The sequence below is a fragment of the Microcaecilia unicolor genome, chromosome 4 (assembly GCF_901765095.1).
Source record: "Microcaecilia unicolor chromosome 4, aMicUni1.1, whole genome shotgun sequence".
Classification (NCBI taxonomy): Eukaryota; Metazoa; Chordata; class Amphibia; order Gymnophiona; family Siphonopidae; genus Microcaecilia; species Microcaecilia unicolor.
This window is the reverse complement of record NC_044034.1, coordinates 359200457-359228089: the sequence shown is the minus strand read 5'-3', so window position 1 is coordinate 359228089 and position 27633 is coordinate 359200457. Positions and strand designations below refer to the sequence as shown.

Here is a 27633-nt window from a genome sequence, read left to right as displayed (position 1 = left end):
TTTGTAAGCAACAGGTCCAGAATAGCTCCATCCCATGTAGGTTCCATTACCAACTGCTAGAAAAGCTCTTCCCGTAGAGGTAGATGACCCTGCAGCAGAGACCCCCAATCCAAGGTCCAGCATATTAAAATCACCTCTCGGGAGGAAGTGACGTCACCAAGCAGTATGGCGGTCTGAAGAGATTGCTCCTGCTCGCCCATGCTGTTTTTCGTAGCGCTTCCCCAGCATCTGAGCTTATACCAGCTGATTTTGACCAGAACAGCAAGGCTCAGAGTCCAGGCTGCTAGCAACGATGAGTGTGCAGGCTAACTTATCTCAGTTCGCGTACTCTGGTGGCTTGACGGCAAACCGTGAGGCGGACTTGGAACCACTGCCCATGCGCACCTCACAGCATTTAGGGAGTTGTCGCCCCGACATTTGTCTACATCTGGAGAAGGCCAGGACCTAGCAGGGACGGCTCCCTCGATGGATCTAAAGGAATGGCTGCAGGAAATTTGCTCCGACTTGAAAGCTGTCCGCTCTGAGCTGGCCTCGTTGTGGGGCAGGCTTGAGAGGTGAGATCCGGGACTTGGGTAATAGGCTGGAGGAAATGGAGAACCGATTTGAGGAGCAGATGGAGGAGATGGGATCCTTGGACTGAAGGATGTCGGATGTACATCTGGGCTATCAACAATTAGCTGACAAAGTTGAAGATCTGGAAAATAGGAGCCGCAGGCACAATCTAAGATTTAGGGGGCTCCCTGAAACCCCAGCGTATGTAGACTGTGAATCGACGCTAAAACGGGTGGTTAGCGCTATCCTGGCAGAAGCTGGAACACCCTTGGAGACTAATGAGATCTTGATTGAGTGGTCTCACAGGTCTTTGGGCCCTGCTTGGAATAACTTGTCTAAATACATTATTGCCTGCTTCCAAGATTTTAAACTTAAGGAGCAAGAGTTACATGTAGCCTGACAGCTCAATGATTTTCAGTGGGACCATGTGGAGATCTATCAAGATTTGGCGGCGGCTACGTGAAGCGGCGTGCGGAGCAAAAACCTGTTACAGCAAGGCTTCACGAGTTAGGAATCCGGTATCACTGGGCACATCCTTTTGCATTGGTGTTTTATAAGGATGGCCGCAGACACCAGGTTAGATCACTATCTGAAGCCAGGGAGGTCTTTCCTGTAAATTAGTATTGGCGGCAGCATGGAAACAGCGGTCTTTACCTGGCCTTCCATTTGATGTCTAAACTCACAGCTTTGCTTATGGGTAGTATATTATCCTATCATCGCATTTGGGACCCATACATTTTGTGGTCATCTCATCCTGACTCTGCTTTTCTAAGTTTATAGATGCTGATGGGTTGGAGGGGTGGGTGGGTCTGTTACGATAAAAGGAATGTCAGTTATCTGTTTGTATCATTCTTATTATTGTGAACATAACTTCTATGATAGTAACATAGTAAATGACGGCAGAAAAAGACCTGCATGGTCCATCCAGTCTGCCCAACAAGACAAACTCATGTGTGCTACTTTTTGTGTATACCCTACTTTGATTTGTACCTGTCCTCTTCAGGGCACAGACTGTATAAGTCTGCCCAGCACTATCCTCGCCTCCCACCACCGGCTGGCTCTGCCACCCAATCTCGGCTAAGCTCCTTAGGATCCATTCCTTCTGAGATTGGTTCTGATGTTGTATTATTCAGCTTGATTATATTTCAATAAAATTACAAATTTTAAAAAAAATCACCTCTCGGAAGTGCTTCCCCTTTCATAGCTGTCTTGTGAATATGTTCAATTAAATCTCTGTCCATTTTCTTCTGACTGTGAAGGAGGCCTGTATATCACACCAATGTACGTACATTTTCCATTCCTTCTTTCCAGATTAACCCACAGTGATTCTTCTTTACACCATATGTCTGCAATTCTGTCACTTTAATATTATTCTTAACACACAATGCCGCCCCTCCACCCTTTTTTTTTCCTACCCTGTTCCTCCTGAATAGATTATAGCCAGGTATACCTATGTCCCAGATCATGGTTCTCCGTGAACCACATCTCTGTGACCTCCAATAAATCCAAGTTGACTTCTACTATTAGAGCCTCTAGGTCTATAAATTTGTTTCCTGTTCTATGGACATTAGTATAGGAAGCTCTCCAGATATTCCCTTTTTTTCCCCCATGTCTTTAAAGGTATTTGATATCTTACATTCCTGAGGGTTATTAATAATGTTAGGGCTTTTTTTCACCCATCCCCAGCAAATTTAGTTTAAAGCCCTCTTTATTAAGTTAGCCACTCAGTTACAGAAGACACTTCGTCCCTTCTTTCGTAGATGGACACCATCTCTGCTCAGCTGCTTATGCTTTTTTTTGGTTCCATCATTCTTAAGCCAAAGTTGAACCCAAGACGTTCCTCCTACTTGACCACCTAAACCTTATCCTGTTCTATTGTTCAATTGACAAGACTGCCAAACACATTTCATGGATTTTATTTCAAATACATGCGTTTCCACCCAAAACCTTCTTATAGCAGGAGACATCAACCTTCACCTTGAGGATACAAACCTAACAAATGTATCTGAATGAAAGGACTTCCTCCAACTTTGGGAGCTTTACTGGCCAACTATGCAGCCCACCCATATCAAAGGCCACACACTAGACATAATCACACACAAATTCTCATCAGAACAAAATCTCGCACTAACAGATACAAAATGGACACCTATTCCATGGTCCGATCACTACAAAGCAAACCTCTCCCTGCACTGGCTAACAAAAGACTCACAACATAAACAAGAACAACTTACCTACACCACGAGAGGCAAAATAGACCAGCTAATATTCTGGCAACAATTCTATAATAACGATTTGCTCCTACCCAAAGAACGCACCACGTTCAAGATCTGTACGATTGTTCATAAAATTATCTACAGAGAGGCCCCATCCTACATGCTAGACCTTGTAGACCTCCCTCCCAGAAATGCTAAAAAATCTGCCCACACATTTCTTAACCTACACTTCCCCAGCTGTAAAGGAGTAAAATACAAACTAACACGTGCGTCCAGCTTTTCCTACACCAGCACGCAGCTGTGGAATGCACTACCAACTAGCTTGAAAACAATCGGGGCTTTTTTTGAGGGGGTACTTGGGAGTACTGAGTACCGGCACCTTTTCCATTGTCTGCTAAAATTGACCCATGATCCCCAAGTTTTAATGAAAGAGCTCAGGCTCTACACAACAATTCTGCCTTGTCATAGGTTCTGTGACTGGTTGCAGGGGGCCTGGCTATTATTGTGTGGTGGGTCCCTCAGTGTTCACCCCACCCCTGAAGGGTGGCCTGGCATTTGAGTACCGGCACCTTTTTTGCTAGATAAAATGCACTGAAAACAATCAACGAAATAACTAACTTACGCAAATCTCTGAAGACATACCTCTTCAACAAATCCTACCCAGAGAATCCATAGCTTAATCGTAAAACTGCACCACTCCAACCTCCATGATATTCTTGTTTCTTTAACTGTTTGATCATTCTCCTTGTTATCCTTGATCTTATTTTTAACACCAATTGTACCTTTGTTATCCTTGATCTCTGTAACACCAATGCCATAACAGGTCTCTAAGCCACATTGAGCCTGCAAATAGGTGGGAAAATGTGGGATACAAGTGCAATAAATATATTAGTGGCTACTGGCAGGACACAGATTTCCGAACCACATACAATGTCCTGTGTACTACTGGTTGTCATGCACATGCTCATTAGCTTTGCTTAGCTTATTACCTCATCTCTGACTACATGTCTGCTTCCAGAGTACTCGTACCCTGGCAGTGGAAGCCCTACCATTAGGCCAACTGAGGCTGGGGCCTCAGGTGGCATCTTCTAAGGCGATATCACCCTTGCCCTTCCTTCCCCAACCTCCTTCCTCAAATTTACCTTTTCTTTTCTTGTATTTTAAAAGGCGGTGGTGACAGCGGCAGCAGTGATTCCCATAGGCTTCCCTGCCGCCAATCCCGGCCCCTTCTGTGTGCTGCGGTCTGCCTATCTGATGTAACTTCATGTTTCCTTGGAGGCGGGCCGCAGTAGAGAGAAGAGGCCGGAACCGGAGGCAGGGCAGCCTATGGGAATCGCCGCCTCCGCCTTTTAAAAAAGAAAAGGTAAATTAGGGAATGGGGGGAGATGCCAGATCATTGGGGAGGGGGGCAGAGGAGGAGTCGGGGCAGCAGCTCATTTCTCGCCTCAGGTGGCAGATTGTCTTGGGTCGCCCCTGTACCTAAGCAGCAGCAGAAATCAAATTGCTTTATATGCAGATCTAATAATGGGACTGGAGCTGTTTTACAGCTTATTCGTTATTTTCCTGCCACTTTAACCTGTTCTCATTTTGCTGTTTTCTGAACAAGTGTAAAGTCTATTTGAAACTGGCAACCAGTGTTGTGCTTTCATTGGCAGAAGCTGCAGTACCTCCATGGGTTGGTTATAATGAAGAAGAAACAATTCAGCAGCAGATCTTGGCTTTATCAGCAGTAAGGCTGTTTTGTTTTTTGTTTTTTTTTCAGTTTTTAAACTTTTAGATAGTTTTGCTAAGAATAGTCATGTGATACACAGATTCATATACCAGGTTTATACCTGTTTGATCTGTTCCATACAGTCCAAGCCAACATAGAAGGTGAAATTGCTTGCCTGTAATAGAGGTTCTTCGTGGCAGCTTCCACTGAGTCACTGCTTTCCTAAAGTTCAGGAAAAGCGTTTGAAGGTGCCCTGAGCATTCACAAGGGTTCCTGTGTTAACAACTCCCTCGTCTTCTCAGTCCAATAACATAACTATGGAGCACTGCCAGTGAGGAGGGAGGGATAGAGTGGATGTATTCCCTAGTTGTCCACAGAAGACACCTATCGCAGGTAAGCAGTTTTGCTTTCCGCATGGACACGTAGGGACTAAGCCAACACAGATGGGTGCTTTCAAAGCTAAAGGTTGCCTGGGTTCAACAATTAGTTGAGCAACCCAAGAGGGTACATCTGCTTGGCTGGAGAGGTGACTGCTATGCAAAAAGGTTCTAAAGCACAGTTTGGCCAAAGAAGGTGTCAAGGCATGAAGAAGCATCGAAACACCAGGGTTAGTGAAGATATGGACAAACAATTAGAGGTCATCTGGAGAGACCAGATCTTAGGCTGTGTGCGGAGCTGATGAATTCCAGTGTAGCCTGGAGCTGGCGTATCAACCCTGCTGTAATAGAAGTTGATTCCAGAGTGAGAGTATGCGTAGTCAACTGTGTGCCTGGGTTTCGAGAGAAACTGAACATTTTAAAATGTCCTTTGTATTCTACGGAGTAGTATAGCAGATAGAGCAGAGTACATCTACAGTCCAGTGTGTGGAGAGCTTCCTGTGCCTTGCGGGAGTATTTTGATGGAAAAAAAATACTAGCAGATGGAATTTAGAGACCACTTTGGGAAGAAGTTTGGAGTGAGTGTGGAGCACTAAGAGCTCACTGACTCGATCTGGTCGACATAATCATCACGGGTCAGAGTGTCTTCCAAGAAAGATGATTTAAGTGATTGATACAGTGGCTGGAATGAGGCTGCAGAAGCTGAATAAGAATGATGATGGAGATGGCGTCCGAACAGGAGATTTCATGTGACGAAGTTCCTGCATCAATTGAAACTCGTAGGGATTTGCAGACAAAAATTCCATTTTGTTTAACTTCCCATGTCATTTACTGGATTTTTTTTTTTTTTTTCCATTTCATTTGTTTTTTCTGATTGTTTTCATTTTGGGGGTAGTGTTGTCAATAGTGCCCCTGTTGATGACACAGGAGAGAGAGAAAAAATTTGAGTCTTTTTTTTTGTTTGTTTTGTTTAAAACGGACATGAAACGACAGTGGTTCAAATGAATGCACACCCCTAGAGACTAGTTAAAAGACTGAGGAGAAGGTGAAGCTGTTAGCACAGAAACCCTCGCACATGCTTAGTGCGCTTTCAAAGAGCAGTAACCTGATGGGAGCCTCTAAAGGTGACGTCACTCTTCCATTCAGAGGCATTTCCCCTGCTTTTCCAAGGGGAAAAGCCTTATTTTTTTAAATCATGAGTTCTAGTTTCTGTGAATGTGCTCATATCACTCTTGGTTAGCATTTTATATGTAAAATTTGTGTACCTTTATTTTCATTAAAGGAGAAAATGTCTGTATATAGCTCAAGTGTGTGTGTGTATATATATATATATATAATGTGTGTGTGTGTGAAGCCATTTAATAGAAGCTTTTAGAATGAGTAGGGAAGTTTAATTAAACTGAAAAGTTGAGTAAAGACTTCTACAATCGGGGCAAGAAGAGAAATAATCCCTCCTAATCATTTAAATGGGAGAGTATATTGCTCAAATTACCTAAAGAAAACTCCACCCAGGGAAGATTTTGCCTTGTAAGCACTTTACAGGCTTGAAATTTATCTGCAGAGTTCCTTACATCATGCCTCAAATTCTACTCTTACACTGGGGCAGGAAATGAGGACAGCTCCTTAGAGCATGGCAGTCTGGGTTGGGGTCACTCCCCCCCAGCCCTGAGAGATGGTACCGAATATCACTTCCAGAGTGATTAGCACAATTGCAGAGGAGTCATTTTGCTCTTTTGTGTGTAGTTCAGTACACAGCAGTGTTGACCTCCATTACAGCAATGCCACGGCTTCTAACTGTGGTTTGGTTTGGTTTCCTCAGGATAGACGAAACTTCTTACGGGACCCACCTGCAGGCGTGCAGTTTCATTTCGACTTTGAGCAGATGTATCCAGTTGCTCTGATAATGCTGCAGGAAGATGAACTTCTCAACAGAATGCGATTTGATCTTGTTCCAAAACTGTAAGAAATTTGCGTTTATCTGATGAGCATTCCTGTTACCACTAAACTGATTTCATTTAACAAATTATTTTGTTCTGATGTGTTTTGTGTAACACATGTATAGGAAAACCTAAACATGTGTTAGGGAATAACACGTTTCCTTTTCATCCAGCTAGACCAGTCCACCCCAGTGAGAGTTATATCCCCCCACCCCAACCAACAGAAGTAGGTAGAGAAACACAGGTTTCAGTGACACCACTGGTATAACAGCAGGTGGAGCCTGGTGGTGGTCGGTGTTTTCTATCTGTAACAGCTGTTCCTTTTTTTTTTTTGTGGCCTTTTTCCCACAGACACGGGCTAGGGTCGATATCTCTGGTTGAGTCCATCTGGCTAGGGTGGCTTCCAGGTTGGGTCTATGGGCCATATCTTGGTTGAGTTGGGGTTGCTTTAGCCCCCCCCTCCCCCCAGGCTTGGATACTTTGCTTGAGGGCTGGACCACTGGGATACCCCTGCCAGTCAGGCCTCTGCCCTTTTTCTCCACACCCCCCCCCCCCCCAATCTGTTTCCTTCTGTCCCATCCAGAGCCACAATAAAAAAAGCAACCAATAAAATTGGGGGGGGGGGGGGAAGTGGGGTTATTATTAAGCAAAAGTGAAACCGACAAGGAAGGGCTTCAGAGAGGCTGTGGCCTCAGAACTGCTGGGGGGGGGGGGGAGGAATCCCTCCCTCTCCATGTACAGTGCAGGGGCATAGCCAGACTTCGGCGGGAGGGGGTTCCAGAGCCGAGGTGAGGGGGCACATTTTAGCCCCCTCCCCCATCCCTTTTGATCCTGCCACTGCCAGGTAACTTTGCTGGCAGGGGTCCCCAACCCCTGCTAGCCGAAGTCCCCTTCAGCACAGGTCTCTGAGTCCGGTGGGAAGAGGACTTTGGCAGGGGAGGGGGGTTGAATGTGGCAGGGGGGTGAAAGCAGGGGGGCCAGGGCTAAATCTGCATGGGCCCATGCCCCCCCTGGCCCCACCTATCTACGCCCCTGGTACAGTGAGTCATTAGATTTCTTATAACTGATACTAATGTCTCACCATTTCCACTGTCTGTTTTCAGTGCAAAAGAGGAGGTGTTCTGGAGAAATTATTTCTATCGTGTCTCCCTGATAAAGCAGTCTGCACAGCTCACTGCGCTGGCAGCTCAGCAACAAGCCATGGGCAAGGAGGAGAAGAACAACGGCCGGCAAGACGATGCCGAGTTGACAGGTACACACCTTCCTTGGTTTAACTTGAATACACGAAACATTCAGCCTGCTCTCTATAAAGATTTCTGCATTTCTGAAACTTAAAAAAAACCCGGCACGATAGAAAATTCAGATTTTTATATTAAAAATCTATGCTTAAAATATGTTTTCCAAGTTAGGTTATGTGGCTGTAGATGTTGTCTAAATTAAGACCATGAAACTGATAGCATTCCAGTGCACTTAAAACTATTTTTTTTCTCTCTTTTTGACCCAGAAACGGTACGTCCCAAGACACCACCTGTTGCAGTTAAATCACAGCAGAAGTCTGAAGAGGTAACAGAAAATTTTCTTTTATTTCACCCTGTCATATGTCAGTTTACTGTTTTCTTTCTGCCCTTTGTCCCTGTTCAAATTATTATTGAATTTCTGTTATATATACACACACTGTGATTAGGAAAGAGTGCATAAGGAGAAATACACAACTGAGTTATAAGAATGTATTTTTTTTCTGCAAAATTTTCCCACCATGAGTAAACAAGATACAGTATCAGTAATCAAGTTCCAAGCTAAAAAAAAAAAGTCAGTCCATTATATTATATTGCATAAAATCATTTATATCACAGACGTACCTTAAACAGTTCAGTCCAGCTTAAGAAGCTAGGAATACCCAGGAACTGAACAGTCTTCCATTTTCTAAGGGTTGCACATTAATCGCAATCAACGCGTTAATTTATTAATCACAGTTTTAAAAATCACAGCTAATAAATTTGATTGATTTTGCTTTCAGTTCTTCTTACTGACTTTTCCATTGCCCATGGCCGCCATTGCTTCTCCTCTCAGACTGCGTCTCCTTCCCTTAGCCTGCGTTTTGTCATGATTGGCCAGCCAGTTGGCTTCCCAATTGGCTCTTTCCCCAGGGAACCAATGAGGAGTGTTGGTACTAGATATCCACTGTGCTCCCACTACTGCATGTGCCTCAGCTAGCTGCCTTACCCACCCACTCGAATTAACTGCCAGGTGCCCAAGCTGGTGAGTATCGCACCTCTCTTCCCCTCCCCCCCCCAAGTTTCAACATCTCCTTCAAGGGACCCCCTTCCCCTGCCATGCTTCCTGCCTGACTGTCCTGTGAGTCACACAGCATAGCAGTCAGGCAGCCCACAGTGTGTGGGGGGTGGGGTGGGGTAGAGTGGAGTCTAGGGTGGGAAGAGAGATATGGAGATAATAGATCTATAGATAATAAATTCCATCATTTAGCCACCTGATATGTAAAATTTAGAATAAGCATAGATTTGAAATGTACTGTACTAAGTATTGCTTAGAAGTGCATACCATCTGGAAGAGCAATAAAATTATGCATGTATTGAGAAGCCTAGCCATGCAATATAAGAGACAAGCCATTGAGCCCATTAAAACAGGCAAGAAAGCTGTCTGAGCCCCGCCAGGTTCATCCGAGCCTCCACCCAGGAAAGCCGCCCTGGGGGATGGTGGCAGAGGAAAGTGCCCGGGTCACAGCGGCAGCAGCTCATCGGACCTGTCGGAGTGCACCTCAGAGCTGCTGTCGGACGATCCCTGCCCGGTGCTCCCCGGTCACCCGTAGCTCTGTTCCTGCCTCCTCTAATGATGTTGGAAGAGATTTGTGACGTGCCACGCATGCGCAGAACGTCAGTCACTCTTCATTTATATAGTAGGATATTAATATGCATAGTTTAAAATAGCCCAAACTTCCATCGGAAGCCAGTGCAATTTGATAAATAATGGTGTAATTCTATCAAACTTAAATGTAGAATTCAGCAGTCTGGCTGCTGTATTTTGAAGTTTGCAATTTTTTACGTACAACCACTTTACAATCCATTTATTATATAATCACGTTAACTCTGCTCTACTGGCCACAGGTCCTTCTTCCTGCCGCATCCCGCCTCCTGTGTAAAGTACTTCCTGTTTGGATGCGGCAGGACGAAAAACCTGAGCAGGAGAGGAGACAAGCAGGTCTGGAGGGGGAGCAGGCCCAGGGGGATGTTTCCCTGGGCCCGGCTTTGTCTGTCAGCGGCCCTGATGAGCATTCCAAAGGGGCAAAGAGAAGTAAAGGAGGAAAAGTTACATACGGGACTTACTTTGAAAACCCCATAGATACCCTGGAGCGGCTCATCTGCATTTTCAAAGGGAAAGCCATATGCAAAAGTTTCCTTGGAAAATGAACTTGTTATCCTGCATTATGATCATTGCTCCCTTTTTTCATGTCAGATTTTTGCTGGTGAAGAGAATTTGTGGATCTTCATAGGCTCATATTCACTGCTTATGAAAGTTAGTGCAAGTGCTCTGAATAGGACACTTATAATCCTTCCATGCTGTTTGCTATAGTGTTGTTATTCATGTAAGAACTGGGGAAACCAGAGTCATCCTAAATATAACTTAAACAGTGGATATATAAATTACTACTACTACTACTTATCATTTCTATGGCGCTACTAGACGTACGCAGCGCTGTACACTTGAACATGAAGAGATAGTCCTTGCTCAACAGAGCTTACAATCTAATTAGGACAGACCAACAGAACAAATAAGAGATAAGGGAATTACTAAAGTGGGGATGATAAAATAAGGGTCCTGAACAAGTGAGTAAGGGTTAGGAGTTAAAAGCAGCATCAAAAAGGTGGGCTTTTAGCCTAGATTTGAAGACTGCCAGAGATGGAGCTTGACGTACCGGCTCAGGAAGTCTATTCCAGACATAAATTAATAAGAGAAGCCCTCAGAGTAGCAACTCACCCATGCAGCGATCCGAATTATACAAATCACTAAAGAGGGTGGATAAGGTTTTCATTCATCATGCTCTCCAAGCACCACGTGACCAGATTTAAATATGCTGAAATAATAACGGTGCCCTTCAAAAACGTGCACTCCCAACTGCCACTATATTGGGCTAGCAGTGCACTATATCACTAGATCATGTCAAAAGTATATACCACTGTATCACATACAATTACAATATTCACATATATTACCAAGAGGTCCTTACAATAACCTTGAAATGTAAGAACTCAAAAATTGCACTTATCTTACTGCTGCCGGGGTAGAATTCCAACTCCCGGCAGCGCTTGTGATCAGCTTCCAGTAGTAAAAGCTGTGAAGTTCTCCAAACAGCTCCCCTGTGCCTACTAATTAACACAATTGCTGCACCCACCCAATTAATTGTGGCCCAAACCCCGTTACCGACAAGACATGCCAGAGAAAGGTCCAAGCAACCCTGTCAAAGGCATTCTCGGCATTGGTAGCTAAAAAGGCCACTGGCTCACCCAAAGACTGAGCCACCCACGAGTTCAATGTCCTGCGAATATTATCAGCCACCTGCCATCGGGCTACAAACCCAGACTGGTCTGAATCAGGGAGCGCTCGACCCAACCTTTTAGCCATAATTTTCACTAAGATTTTAACATCCACATTTAAAAGACAAATCGGCCTGTAGGAGCCACAGACTGCCGGATCTCTCCTTGGTTTCAAAAGAACAGAAATCCCTGCTTCCCTCATGCTCTCGGCCAACTTTCCCCCTTACAAACTGTGATTAACCTACCCGGAGAAGGGGGCCCACCTCCCCACAAAACTCCTTTATAGAACTTGGTGGTAAAGTCGTCCAAGCCTGGAGCTTTGCCCTCCCCCCCCCCCCCCCCCCCCCCCCGGCTATTCCCTTAATAGCCCACTGTATCTCCTTGAGAAGAGCTTCTTGAGAAGAGCTTGATCATCACCAGAAAGACACAGCAAAGTCACCTGAGAAAGACACTCCTTCACAGCAGACTCATCCAGACTCCCTTTTTTGCTATTTAGCTGCTTGTAGTACAGAACAGAGAGCTCCCGAATCTCCTTATCGGCATAATGAAGGGTGCCGCTGGCTCCCTTAAGCTTCGAAATTGTAGTCCCCACAACCCACTTCCTCATATGTCACGCTAGCATCCTACCTGATTTGTTACCAAATTCAAAACTGCTTGAGCAGGCACCTCATAAACTCTGCCTTCTCTACCTGCAAACATTGCAACTTGGTCCAACAGTTTCAAATGATCAAGAACCTCTGAAGAGGTTCATGTCTGAATCTGCTTCTGGTTCCACCAGCTGAGGTCGAAGTTCCAACTCTTGCTATTCCCAAGCTGTTTTCTTATGTACACCCCATTTTTAACAAATGCCCCTGTACTACAGCTTTCAAAGCATCCCACAATGTGCCGTCCGACGCTACCCCATTATTATTCCTGTCCAAATACTTGTGGATAACAGCCCAAATTTCCTCGCAAATTGCCTTATCACCTAACAGATTTTCATTAAGTCTCCAAAAGGTTTGACACCTTTCTCCATCCAAAACCCCCCAAGACCAACCAAATAGGTGCATGATCGGAAATTTGTATGCTTTCAGTATATGAATCCACTGCTTGACCCCACAACTGTCTGCTACACCATAGCATATCTGTGTGGGCGTAAGAGTCTTATGCATGAGAATAAAGGAATACATTTGTTGTCCTAGATGCTGAAGTCTCCAAACATCCAAAAGATCAAACATGTTAACCAAATTCAATGGACCACTTCATTAAAGTACTCTGTGCTAAGTCTAGAAACACAGTAATCAAGCAGTTGTCCCACTTTACTTCACCCAGAGCACGAGCCTTCCTCCAGACTAGTTCTTTCACTCCAAAGTCATGAAAGCAAGCAATTATGTTGTGCGGGCCTGAGAATCAGTTGAGCCCGATCTAATGTAATCTTGCACGAGGCAAGTTCTACTCCATCTGCATCAACCTCTTGTAGAAGCACTGCACAAATTATCTTAATGATTTGCTGGCAGCTCTGGTATTTCTCGACCTCCGGTATGCCTTTGAACCCCAAATTGCAGCGTCTGGAGCGATTCTCAAGGTCCTCCAGAGCTGCTTGAAGTTCCTGCCTCATTTTATTTTCCCAATGCAAATATGTTTCCAGCATATTCGGTCTGCGTTGACACCATCAAGCCTGTCCTCTGCCTGCTCAATCCTATTTCCTATGTCCCGCACTTGTGTGCACAGCTTTGCCAGTTATGTTTTAATATTAGCGTGGACCGCCAAGATCTCAGTTCTTAAATCTTTAAACCACTTAGCAACTTCGCTCACAGAAATCTCACCGTCACTAAGCGCCATGTCTACATGCACCTCCTCCTCTGACTCGGTCTACTGCTGCCATTTTACATTGGGCCCAAACACTCTTCGGCAACATGCTGTAGGAACCCTCACCATCATTGGCTGCATATTTGGATCTTTGAAGCTTCTTTCACGTCAGCATTCTCCAGCACTTGCAACAAGAGGGAGTATTCAACCCCCAGGGGAGCAAGTAACCACAAATTTGAGCAAAGACCCCAGCAGAGCTATACTTCTAGGTGTCCATTGTCTAGCGGTGATGTCACTTCCTCCAGTTTCCCCAGTTCTTATATGAATTGTACCTTGTTTACCAGTGGGCTTTTTGGGATTGTATTTTGACTGTCTATGGTCTCTCCTCTGCAAAAAATTTAACAGACCAAACAGAATACACAGAGGTACTTGAACTGGTAGGTGCCAGCATGAGTGAGCGCCAGTTTCAGAGACCTGATCTCAGTGGTTTGTAGCTCTTTTGCCACAGCTTTATCCTGGTGGGGAAGAACAGCATTTGTCTTATTTCTACTGTTTGCACAACGTGACTGCATTGCTGCTATTAAACCTAAATTGTTTTCTAGCTTGAAGAAGAGATTTCCACAAGTCCTGGCGTATCAGAGTTTGTAAGTGATGCTTTCGATGCTTGCAACCTAAATCAGGATGACCTGAGGAAAGAAATGGAACAGCTGGTCCTCGACAAGAAGGATGAACTAAACATAGCAGAAGGTAGGGGATTCTATTCCTAATTTCCAGCAAACTCAAAGTTTACAGCAATAGATGACGGCAAATAAAAAGCAAGTGGCCCATCTGTATTACTAAGACTGTCTCAGTTGCCAACCTAGGAACTTGACTGCTTGTAGAATATCTGGCTGTTTGTCCAATCAGTGCTTGTCTTCCTTTTTGGATCTTTTTCCATCTTAGGGGACTTGTTTGCTTATATATTCAATTTATTCCAAAACCAAACAAACCCCTTTCCCTCATGCTTATTATTTTAAAATCTGTAATAATCTGAATATCTACCAAAACTAGGGAGGGGGTGTTCTCCAAATATTTGACTGTCTAGGTCCTGGATCTTGCTGAGCAGTAACTGTTCACCACCAATCTATTGGTACCAACAAGCTAAAACCAAATACATCCTTGCCAACACAGCTAACCTGTCTGCAGTGTCACTAGGTCAAACTACCATTATCTTCCATCTGCTTCAGTATGTATATCTACATGTGATTATCTATTTATTTGTTACATTTATACCCCACATTTTCCCACCTATTTGCAGGCTCAATGTGGCTTACAAAGTATCGTAATGGCGGTTGCCATTACGGTTGATAACAAATACAAGGTTGTGTTATGGTCACAGGTAGAAGTGTTTCAAGCGTCATGGGGTTGAGGATAGTAAGTTGTCCAGTACGATCATAGCTTATCTTGTGTTGCTGGGTGTGGGGATTTATGTTGGATGGGAGGGATAAGCTTTTTTGAAGAAGTGGGTTATCTTCCATCTGCCTCATGTATGTTTGAATTCTGTCACAGTATTAGTATTTCATTGTGTCCCCTGCTCCACAACATTCAGGAGTTTGTAGAGCTCAATCATATTCCCCCTCAGCCTTCTCTTTTCCAAGCTGAAGAGCCCTACCATCTTTAGCCTTTCCTCATATGGAAGAAGTTCCATCTCTTCAACCGTTTTGGTCAGATCAGTTGTCCATCTAGCCCAGTATCCTGTTCTCCAACAGTGGCCAACCAGGTCACAAGTATCTGGAAGAAACCCAACTCATGGCAACATCCCATACTACCAATCCCAGGGCAAGCAGTTGCTTCCCCATGTCTGTCTCAGTAGCAGACTATGGATTTTTCTTCCAGGAACTTGTCCAAACCTTTTTTTAAACACAGATACGCTAACTGCTGTTACTGCATCCTCCGACAAAGAGTTCCAGAGCTTAACTATTCGTCGAGTGAAAAAATATTTCCTCCTATTTATTTTAAAAGTATTTCCTCTAACTTCCTTGAGTATCCCCTAGTCTTTAATGCTTTGCATCTGACTTGCTTGTTCCGATCTCCATAACATTTATAAATATGTTAAATAGCACCGTTCCCATTTCTGTGGCACTCCACTGTTCACCCTCCCCCATTGAGTGAAACGACCATTTAACCCTACCCTTTGTTTTCTGTCCAGTAACCAATTCCTAATCCACACCAGAACATTGCCTCTTATCCCATGACTCTCTAATTTTCTCAGGAGTCTCTCATGAGGAACTTAATCAAAAGCTTTCTGAAAATCTAGATACACTACATCAACTGGCTCACCTTTAGCCACATGTTTTTTCACGCCTTCAAAGAAATGAAGCAAATTGGTGAGGCAAGACTTCCCTTGGCTGAACCCATGCTGACTCATAAGTACATAAGTGTCGCCATACTGAAACAGACAGAAGGTCCATCGAGCCTAGTATTATCCTGTTTCCAACAGTGGCCAATCCAGGTCACGAGTACCTGGCAAGATCCCAAAACAGTACAATACTTTTTATGCTGCTTGTCCCACAAAACAAGCAGTGGATTTTCTCAAATCCATTTTAATAATGGTTTATAGACTTTTCTTTTAGGAAGCCATCCAAACCTTTTTTAAACCCCGCTAAGCTAACTGCTTTTACCACATTCTCTGGCAACGAATTCCAGCGTTAAATTACACATTAAGTGAAGAAATGTTTTCTCAAATTCGTTTTAAATTTACTACTTTGTAGCTTCATTTAGTGCCCCCTAGTCCTAGTATTTTTGGAAAGAGTAAATGAGCGATACACATCTACCCATTCCACTCCTCTTATCTCCCCTCAGCTGTCTTTTCTGCAAGCTGAAGAGCCCAAGCCGTTTCAGCCTTTCGTCATAGGAAAGTCGTCCCATTCCCTTTATCATTTTTGTTGCCCTTCTCTGTACCTTTTCTAATTCCACTATATCTTTTTTGAGATGTGGTGACCAGAATTGCACACAGTATTTATGGAGCAATACAAAGGCATTATAACATCTTCATTTTTTTTTCCATTCCTTTTCCTAATAATACCTAACATTCTATTTGCTTTCTTTGCTGCCGCAGCACACTGAGCAGAAGGTTTCAAAGTATCATCAAGGATGACTCCTAGATCCTTTTCCTTGTTGGTGACTCCTAACGTAGAACCTTGCATTACGTAGCTATAGTTCGGGTTCCTCTTTCTCACATGCATCACTTTGCACTTGCTCACATTAAACATCATCTGCCATTTTGATGCCCAGACTCCCAGTCTTATAAGGTCATCTTGCAATTTTTCACAATCCTCTTGCGATTTAACAACTTTGAATAACTTTGTGTCATCAGCAAATTTAATTACCTCACTAGTTATTCCCATCTCTAGATCATTTATTAAAAAAAGAGCGGTCCCAACACTGACCCCTGCGGAACCCCACTATCTACTCTTCTCCATTGGAATACTGACCATTTAATCCTACTCTCTGTTTTCTATCCTTTAACCAGTTTTTAATCCATAATAGAGCACTACCTCTGATCCCCTGACTTTAATTTCCTTTGGAGTCTTTCATGAGGTACTTTGTCAAACGCCTTTTGAAAATCCAAATACACAATATCGACTGGCTCACCTTTATCCACATGTCCCATTAATTCATGTTTGTCTACGTTTTCCGTAATTTTATTATTTATAATAGTGTGCACTATATTCCCAGCCCTGACGTTAGACTTACCAGTCTGTAATTTCCCAGATCACCCCTTGAACCCTTGTTAAAAACTGGCATCACATTGGCCACCCTCCAATCTTCACGTAATGACAGGTTACATATTACTAACAGATCAGCAATTTCATGCTTGAGTACCCTTGGATGTATGCCATCCGGTCCAGGCGATTTACTACTCTTTAATTTTTTCGATTTGGCTTAGTATGTCTTCCAGGTTCACCAAGACTTCTTTCAGTTCCTCTGCATCATCAACCAATCCCATCTCCTAATAATAATTCCTTTTTTGGCAAGTGGATGTAGTAGTCATGGCAAGTGAAAAAGCAGACTGGAAGGTGTTAGTATGAATTTGAAATGTATGAAGTCAACATGGGTACGGAATTTTAGCCAAAGGTATTCAGATCAAGCACAGGAATGTTAATTGGCACTCATTAAAATTTGCGAATGTATTTGACTGTGCACTACTCTATATGGAATGGTGCCTAACTTTGCTACCGTATAACTCAAAAGGGCACGTGGCCATGGGCGTTTTGAAGCGTTCTGAAAAGTTACACATGTAGATATAGAATACTGCCTCTGTATGCCTAACATTGGCATTAGAATTTACACCAGCTTTTAGCAGGCATAAGTCCGCCAACTAATGTTAGGCGCAGGAATCGGCACTGCGCTCCATTATATAAAGGGCACGTGCCCTTTATAAAATAGTGCTTTTTCAGTGCCCATTTTTAAGCACCATTTATAGAATTCCCCTCCCCCCTCTTGAGTCTTGTGACTTCCACTAGAGATGTTAATGACAAGAATTAGTTGCAGTTAGACAGGAGTATAAATCAGCATGTTTTTATATGATGTTGATTAAGTTAAATGGAAAAGCGTGTATGTTATTATATCTGTATATATTTATTTATTCATTCATTCATAGTATGATGCTTTGCTTCTGTCCTGTAATTCTCTGTTTTATAGAAGAATCTGCAGATTGGGAAAAGGAACTGCAACAAGAACTTCAAGACTATGAGGTGGTCACAGACTCAGACAGAAGAGATGAAAACTGGGATAAGGAAATTGAAGATATGCTTCAAGAAAATGATTAATTCCTCTTGGTAAATGATATACTTCAGAAACCACCACCTGCTTCAGTCCACATTGCACTTCGAGGAGGTGGGGTTAACGTGGTTGCTCTTTGTATGAGACAGATGTAAGGCTGATCATCCTTACGTAAGCCCCATCCTACTGATTCGCAACAATGTGCAATCACCTTTGGAACCTAGCCCAGTTTTTATTGGAACTTTTCTTTAGGGGGGAAATTCATAATTTTATGCTGTAGCATAACCAGATACAAAATGTGGAAATTTACTATTTCAGCAGTGGTTTTAAAACCCTGTACATATACCATCAGGTAGGTGTTACATGATTTTGATTCATTTGGTAGGGAGCGAGGTTTGAGGGCATTTCTTTTTTTACATTGTCCAGTCATTCAGATTTATTAATCTTCTGTTCAATTTGCATTCCACACACACAAATACAGAACATCACCTGTATCTTCTGTTTATAATTCCTTTTGTCTGAAGATAAATTGTGCCAAATACATTTTTCCAGATTGATTCTCCCATTACCACAATTTGCTGCTTTCTTTTTCTCATTAGGTAATCAATAGAAATAAAACAAAACATGGAAAAGAAAATAAGATGATACCTTTTTTTATTGGACATAACTTAATACATTTCTTGATTAGCTTTCGAAGGTTGCCCTTCTTCGTCAGATCAGAAATAAGCTAGTGTTGGTAGATGATCAGATCAGAAATAGGCAAATGTTGGTAGATGACAGTGTATATGAGTGAGACATCAAAGCATTTCAGTGACAGCCTATATGCATGGAGACAGGAGAGCAATGACAGTATATCTGAGTGAAACATCAAAGCATTTCAGTGACACAACAGGATGGGGGGTGGATAGGTGAGAGAGAGACAGGAAGGTGACAGAGCAATACAATTTACAAAGCAGTACAATTTTATGCTTTATAATGGGCTAGAAAACCCAGATGTTTTAAGTCCTGTCTGGTGGGTGTCAAAATATTTGATCATTCTGACTTCAAAGGTCTTAAAACAATGCAGGAACATAAGACCTTTGAAGTCAGAATGATCAAATATTTTGACATCCACCAGACAGGACTTAACAAAGATCTGGGTTTTCTAGCCCATTATAAAGCACAAAATTGTACTGCTTTGTAAATTGTATTGCTCTGTCACCTTCCTGTCTCTCTCTCTCACCTATCCACCCCCATCCTGTTAGACTGTCACTGAAATGCTTTGATGTTTCACTCATATATACTGTCATCTACCAACATTTGCTTATTTCCGATCTGATGAAGAAGGGCAACCTTCGAAAGCTAATCAAGAAATGTATTAAGTTATGTCCAGTAAAAAAGGTATATTTTCTTTTCCATGTTTTATTTTGTTTTATTTCTATTGATTACCTTTAAAAGTGGACTAGCACGGCTACCACACCTCTTTTTCTCATATTAACTCCTTAGAGGCCAACATGCTAGACGTGTGGTTTTGATTAAAAGTTGTACATAACTTTGAAAATACTTTTTTCACAAGTTAACCTGAGTTTTTCCTCTCTTGTTTAAAGCATTTTCTGCTTTGAATCAACACATTAGGCACTGCCTTACTGGTATTGGAGTACCACCCCTGTCTTTGAATAAGCTGATTCCTTTTTAACATCTCTACATACATCAAAGACAGGTCAACATATCGCTAAGGTCTGCATCATTAACTGTAGTCGGTTAATATGAAAAAATGTGCATGTTATTTTCTACACAGATTAAAGCATTTAAGTATATTTGCTTGGTCAGTTTTTTTTTTTTTATCTCCTTACTGAACAGAGCAGGGAAGAATCTACATAGCAAATCGCAGCAGGTGAAGCTCCAGGAAAAGAGTACTGTAAATTTCTGGTTACTAGAGATGGGAAAGCAAAACGTATATGATAATTTTTTTTTAGTCCAGCCAGAACAAGTGGGTTGTGTTCAACTAGCAGATGGAGACAGAGAAACAAAATAGTTCCACATGATTTGCCCTATAAGGGCTTTGGCCAGCAATAGAATGTTCAATATTTCTAACGACCAAGCAGTGGCCCTAGGTTTTACACATCCAGTGAAATGCTGAAGACTTCCAGTACTTGACACAGTTTTCCAGCTAAGTCAGGAGCTTCCTCATAATTGAAAAAAAGTAAGTGAGCTAAATCACAAGATACAAGCGCTTTGTCCTGTGAAGTGGTAAGAGATAGGAGGGGGGAAAAAAACCTAAAATGGAAGGAAGTACAATAATAAAAAGGGAGGGTTTCTGGATTAGTCTTGCAGGACTAAAGGAAAGAAAATGATCAGGTAAGACATCGTTTTTCCTTCCTTAGCTTCTATTCCAGACCAATCCAGAATAAGTGTGATATACCAACTGTTTCCATGTATGCGTCTGCAGGAGTAGGCTGAGGCAGCTCAAAGGAATATTGACTCAAGAAATAGAAACATGGGGAGTAAGCAATGGAACGGATGAAGGCTATATGTATACCTTTTTGTGTGTGAATTTTTTTTTTTAATGTAGAATAGAGAAGACATAGATGCTGAAAGGAGCCATGGCATGAAGACCGTTCAACTACTGGGAAGAGAGTTGAATGTTTGTTTGTTAGATTCTTGATAGCCCACCAAATTCCAAAACTGGGTCATGGCAGTGTACAATTACTAAAAAAAAAAAAAAAGATAAAATTGGAAAGGAACACCATTTGAGGATAGGACAGGGCACTTATACACAGCACAGACACAGCCAAATTTACTTAGGGGGGTAAAAAAAAAGAAAGTAAAAATAATAGATAAAAATTCTTCTTAGCTATACTTGGCCTGGATTGGCCGCTGTCGTGGACAGGATACTGGGCTCGATGGATCCTTGGTCTTTTCCCAGTGTGGCATTACTTATGTACTTATACTTGCTAGGAGGAAAGCAGGTCAGCTAGGCTCCAGTAGAAGTAATTCTAGTTTCAAATGCCAATTCAAAAAAATATGCTTTAAGCAGAGATTTAAATCTTACAAAGGAAAGTTCATTACGTCAGTAGGAAGGTAAGCTATTCCAGAGAGGAGGTGCCAGAAAAAAAAAAAAAGCAGAGTCCCAGGTAGACTCGTAGTGAGCATTCTTTGGTGATGGGAGAGAACCAGCCTATGGGAGTCCAGAGAACAAAGTGATCGGGAAAGAGTGTAAGGGATCATAACTGAGGACAAATAATATGGGTATCCCTGCTGAAGTGCTCTATGAGCCAAACAAAGAACTTGGGACCCAATGCAATTGGATGAGAAGAGGGGTGACATGAGCATAGCGCTTGGCATGGCACTAAAAAACGAGCAGCTGAATTTTGCAACATTTGCACATGTCTAAGAAGAAAAGCAAGGATCCCACAAAGAATAGTATTACAGTAATCAATAAGTGAAATAACAGACATGAATTAAAGTATGCAGTGATGAAAAGTCCAGGAATTGGCTTATCGAGCGGAGATGACTAAGCCAAAAAAAAACTTTTTTTAACCACTAAAGAAACACGATTTTGAAAGGATAGTTTGGTCAACCCAGTAAATTCCTTTTGCTATCTGGGAGTTATGTTTGATTCCAAAGAGTTAAGTTAAGCGGAATAGAGGGGAGTTGGAAAAATGCCGGTGATCCAGAATGCTCTAGTTTTGAAGGATTAAGGACCAGTTTTTGGCTTGACAGCCACTTAGAAACTTCAAGGAGCCAGGTTTGTAAACGCGTAATATCAGGAGAGAAAGGAGGAAAAATTAATAGAATATCATCTGCATACATATATAATTTAATATTGTAATTGTGAATGAAAGGGGCCAGGGGACTGAATATTAAATAAGAGGGGAGATAGAACAGAACCCTGAAGAACACCACAGTACATAGAGGAATCAGCTGTGACAGCATTTGCTATCAGCAAGAAAAGAAGAAAACCATTGGAATACTATACGTGTTATCCAATAGATTTTAATCAGGAGAGAAGTAAAGAGCAATACACCAAGTCGACAGCTGAAGAAAGATCAAGGGATATTAACAGAACAGCCATGCCAGAATCAATATTTTTTCTCAAATGCAGTTAGATGTCCATCAATGTCACCTCAGGTATCCTCAAACTGCGAAAACAAGTTGGGCCCGATCAGAGCTGTGGATCCTGCCTCGGCCCAGGGATTGAACTGGAGTTTTGAATATGAGCCATCTCCATCTTTAATTTCGGCAGCTGGAACTCCCGCAGCTGGCCTAGCCACTGTCACTCACATGTAGATCTGCCGGATCTCAGCAGGTGTGGCATCTGGTCCTGCCAACAATTTTGTGTCCATAGAATCAGAGCCTTTGCCTTCTGGCTTAAATAATCTTCAGTAATAATTTCCTTATACTCAACTGGGGTCCGGTCAGAAAACGGGTTCAGGAATCAGCCTCAATTGTGCAGTCATGAGGCATCTCAACCCCAGGAAGCCCTCCCAGCATAGTGGGAGGTAAAAGGGAAGGGGACTTGGAAGACATCCAAGTATTTTCAATTAAAGTTTCCTCATTATTTTGCATACTGATTAGAACCTTAGCTCAATAAATTAATAAAAGTAGTTCAGGAGAGGTTGGGGCTATGTCGCCAAGGAGTTGCACGATATACTGCCTCCATCTGCTGGAGACAAAGAAATACTGAATGTTCCATGACGGCAAAGTGCCGTTAGGTGAACTATGAGGAACTACTTTCTCTGTCTCCATCCACTGAACAATAGACACAACCCACTTGTTCTAGATTGGTCTGGTATGAACGCTAAGGAATGAGGTTTTTTTGTTGTTGTTTTTTCTTGGGGGGGGGGGGAGGGGGCACAGACATACATTCAGAAGAACTGTGGGACCCTTTTACTAAACCACAGTGAAATTTGCAGTTACTATGACTTAATGTGGTATTTTTACCACGATAGCCGCAAATTTTATGTGGCACCTTTTGGGGGCATTCCCTTTTTTTTTTTTTTTTTTTTTAAATTGAAGGTCGTTCTGCTGAGAGTTCAAGCAGGACCACTTAGCACTTCCTAAATAGGAGGGGGTAAGTGTTCCCAAGTTAAGAGCTTGTTAGCCAGAGCATACTACTACTACTACTATTTAGCATTTCTATAGCGCTACAAGGCATACGCAGCGCTGCACAAACATAGAAGAAAGACAGTCCCTCCTCAAAGAGCTTACAATCTAATAGACAAAAAATAAATAAAGTAAGCAAATCAAATCAATTAATGTGAACGGGAAGGAAGAGAGGAGGGTAGGTGGAGGCGAGTGGTTACGAGTCAAAAGCAATGTTAAAGAGGTGGGCTTTCAGTCTAGATTTAAAAGTGGCCAAGGATGGGGCGAGACGTAGGGGCTCAGGAAGTTTATTCCAGGCGTAGGGTGCAGCGAGACAGAAGGCGCAAAGTCTGGAGTTGGCAGTAGTGGAGAAGGGAACCGATAAGAAGGATTTATCCATGGAGCGGAGTGCACGGGAAGGGGTACTGCATGCTGCTTGGATAATACTTCCATACGCCCATGCCCTGTCAGAAATGTTTATTTTTTTGTTAATTATGCACAGTTTAAAGTACAGTAGCAGGCAAACTACTGCAAAACCTAACACCTGCCCAAATAACTGCTGACATCAGTCAGTTGCTGTGCAGAAAGTGAACATTACCTATGCAAGATTATGACTTGAAATAGAAAGAAGAACACGATCTTTATTCAAAAGTTGTTTTTTTTTTTGTAAATAAGTAAAATAACAACCAAACTGGGATCAGACTAAAACTCAGTATCCTGTTTTGAACAGTGACTAATCCGGGTCACAGGTACCTGGCAGGATATCAGAGCAGTAAAATTCTATGCTGTTTATGGACTTTTCTTCTAGGAACTTGTCCAAGCCCTCTTTAAACCCAGTCACACCAACTTACCTTACAACGTCCCCCAGCAATGAATTCCAGAGCCTAAGGAAACTATTTTCTCTTATTTTTATTTATTTTTTTTAAATCTACTACTATGTAACTTCGGGAAGTGTCACCTCATCTCAAGAGAGTAAACAATCAATTTACGATAGCTTGTTCACGCCAGTCATGATTTTATAGACCTCTATCCTATCTCCCCTCAACCATCAAGCTGAAGAGTGAAGTCACCCTTCTACATAGTAACATAGTAGATGACAGCAGATAAAGACCGGAATGGTCCTTCTTGTCTGCCTAATAGTCACATTCATTATCAGCTCATGATTAAACCAGCAGTAATGGTGCTCATTTCAAAGCACAGAGGCATATTTTCTAAGCATAATCTATGGAACTTTGTAAGTCTAAGGGCCCCTTTTAGAAAGCAGCAGTACGTGTTCTGCTGCTTTGCTGCATGCCAAATTGGGACGGCTTCCCACCCCCAGTGTGTGCCGTTTCCAGCATGACAGCAACACTTCTTATTTTTGTAGTGCCGGGGCTTAACTTGGCAGTAGTCAGGTTACCGCCGGTCACCTAAATAGGTGGTAGTAAGGGCCCCCCCCCCCCCCCCTTAAAAATGTGAGTGCACAAATCCCTGTGATTAGTGCAGGGCCACTTTTTTTTTTTTGGATGAAAACGTAAAAGGAGGCCTCAATGAATGGCAAATCCACATGCCGATGCCACCACAAGCCCCCTTTTACCACAGCTTGGTAAAAGTGTCCCTAAGTGCTTTGAAAATGAGCCTCCATATTTTTGTAAATATATACATTCTTACTACGGGATAGCAAGCTAGTATTTATTTACTCTTTGAAGGAAAAGACCTCAGAAGCTCAGCCAGTGGAACTCCACAGGCTGAGCTTCTGAGGTCTTCTCCTTCAAAGAGTAAAAAAAATACTAGCTTGCTATCCCGTAGTAAGAATATCTTTTTGAGCACAGCAGGCCAGACAAGTTAGTAAATCTATACATAAAAGGCTATGCCTTCTAATTCCAATAAATTACATTATAAAAGAAGTTGAAAGGTACGCATGTATAGTGTGTCAAGATGGTGCATGACCCTTCCATTTGCAAATTATTCATGGGACCAAAGTATCTCGTTAGGGTGACAGGGAGCAGTTATGAGCCATCGGAGTATCTTTGTAACAGGAAATGATGGCAGATAAAGACCTGCATGGTCCATCCAGTCTGCCTAACAGTCACAATCATTATTGAACCAACATCCAGTAGTGTTGTTACAGCATTTTTGCTCCTTAAGTGCCACTTTACTATGTCTTCCCTGAGATATACAGCGTCTGCACTCATAGCATATGATATGTGTGGGTTAAAATATGCATACTTAGAACTTTGCTTATTTGCAACTATCACACTATATTCACTCACTTCCCTTGGGTAGTCTGTCACGGGGCTTTGGGGTTCAGTTCAGAGAATTTCTGGAAGGAGATGCATCTGGGCAGCCTTTGGTTTCTTGGTTTATGGGCAATTGGCGACATCTTCTGTGGTGAGATTACCAGGAGGTGCTGGGTATGTGAGAAAGGGATCTTGGTACTCAGTAAATATGGCGGCTGCCCTAGACTCGTTCATAGTGCAGAGCTACAGCACTGTCTTTGCCATACTATTTAGACAGCTTATTTCTCTCAAAGCAGAGCTTACTTAGCGGGCTGTGTTGCCACCCCCAGCTGTCTGAAAGGCAGGGCATAATGCCTTCTTAGATGGTATCTGGCAATGCCCTCAAGTTACACAGTTCTGAAGAGACTTTTTTTTCAATATTTTTCTTTAGTATTGGGTTTTCCCATAAGGGTTTCCCTGGTGGTGGCTCTTTTGGGCTCCATTGGGACGATAGGTCTGGGGAGTAGAGAGGCTAAACTGTTTGTTCTTAAGTCATGTATTGCGGGGAAGAAATTCATTCATAATCACTAGTTGTTGGACTCTCCACTCTCTGTTTGGTATTGGAGAAACAAACTTCATACCGTGATACTCTAAGAATCCTTTGGCGCACATTTTGTCACCAAAATGGCAATAGCATTTCTTAAGGGTCTGGGGTTCTTACGTAGAACAGGTATATCCCAAGGCACGTAGCCAAGTTCTGAATTGATTCACTGTTGCACAATGCATTTTACAGTATTTCTTAGCTACCAGCTCTCGGGGGGGTGGAATTAACTGCATCTTCCCTTGTGGTTCAGGGTGCAAAGAGTAAGGCCCTGACTGCTCTCTGTTGTATAAGGGCTTTTGGTTTAAGGGGGAGGGTTCGAGACTGTTGTTCTACTGTGTGTGGGGGGAGGTGGTTGTTATTGGACAGTTGTATGTATGAATATTTCAATAAACAGATTTTCATAATAATAAAATATGCATGCTTGATCCTGATCCATTCTTGCTTTTTCAGGGTTCAGACTTTAAAAAGAAAAAATGTCTGCCCTGCACTGGCCTTACGTCCCAACTACAGGAGTTATCAAAACCCACTCCAGTCCATCCTGAGCAGTCTTTGTCATATACAGAACTCAGACCTGTGCCTCCCCAACAGGCACTACTGCTTATGCAAAGCAAACATTAAGTATTCAGGATGCAGCTGGGTAGATGGTTTAATTTTCGGCCAAATAGTTCCTTTCATAGCTGTATTCTGCAATGTATTTCCATTGGTAAACAAAACGTTTCCTTACATACTTAAAACAAATGTGTAAAGATACATTTTACGTTGAAGCCCTACTGACTAACTTCTTTCCCATTCCATAATTGTACCCAGTAAAACTAAACTAATCAATGCTGGGTTTTCATTTAAAGAAATCACCTTTTTCATGCATGGTTTAGTCTTGGCTAGAGGACATATTTGCATGTTTTGTTTAGAAATGAGATTTAACATATATTTAAAGTAGAACAGTACCTGATTTAAAAAGCTACATAAGAGAATCTTACGTAGAGTACAATTTTTGATTATTCGCAATATTCAGGTTTAAATACTGTAGCTGTCTTGCCATTCCATTTGGGTATGAGGTTTTTTTATCTTGTAAATTTTAGCACTGACAAATTGAGTATAATTATTTGAATAGAAAGGGTAGACTAAAAACAACAAAGGAGAGTTTCTTTATAAATTTATATATAAAGATGTGTTCTATTCTGTAAAGGTTATCTAGAATGTAATTTACTGAAATAAATTTTGACTGAATAAACATCTTAAGTAGTCATTTATAGCTCATTCATAATTTCATATTGCGCAACATTTTTGAGGTTGACTATACTGTAAATGTAAAAGGACTGCATTTTGCAAGGAATGAGTGGGAAATGTACAGCTCAGAGGCCAAAAACGGTCAATGGGAATCTTTAATTCTGCCCTCTCCTTTAAAAAAAAAAAAAATAACACTTAATAGAAATTGTCTTGCTCTCTGTAAGCTGTTTTATCAGGCTTCCCTCAGTTAAATTTCTTTTTTTTAAGTTGAGCTGTTACAGGCCCAAAATTACTTCTGCAACTGCCTTAGAAAACTGCTGAGCTGGCCCACTTGGGTCTGGCTGCAGCAGTGGCAGCGTCATTCTTATAAAACCCCAAACAACAAGGAAAATAGGAATAACTTGCCACTATATAGAAAGTGTCACTCCTCAGCAGAGCTGTACATGCATAGTGTAGGCAAGAAAGGCACTGACTATAACAGCTGAAGTGGAGGGCAGCCACTCAAAACTCAAAGTCCTGGATTTCAAGCATGCTGACTTCAGTAAAATGGGGGAATACCTGAGGAAGGAGCTGATGGGCTGGGAGGACGTAGAAGGACAATGGTCCAGGCTGAAAGAAGCTATAAATATGGCCACAAACCTTTAT

At 42.3% G+C, this 27633-nt stretch overlaps 1 protein-coding gene across 1 annotated transcript in view; it reads left to right on the top strand.

The window, feature by feature from the left end:
• The window catches only part of SYAP1 (synapse associated protein 1), a 38158-nt gene extending 19665 nt beyond the window's left edge, over positions 1-18493 (top strand). Inside the window, exons 4-9 of the mRNA XM_030202310.1 lie at positions 4424-4497; positions 6676-6815; positions 7897-8045; positions 8298-8356; positions 13734-13878; positions 17815-18493. Of these exons, the coding sequence (XP_030058170.1) occupies positions 4424-4497; positions 6676-6815; positions 7897-8045; positions 8298-8356; positions 13734-13878; positions 17815-17942 (695 nt within the window). The 3' untranslated portion in view covers positions 17943-18493. The remainder of the gene's footprint in view (positions 1-4423; positions 4498-6675; positions 6816-7896; positions 8046-8297; positions 8357-13733; positions 13879-17814) is intronic.
• The last annotated feature ends 9140 nt before the right edge of the window (positions 18494-27633 follow it).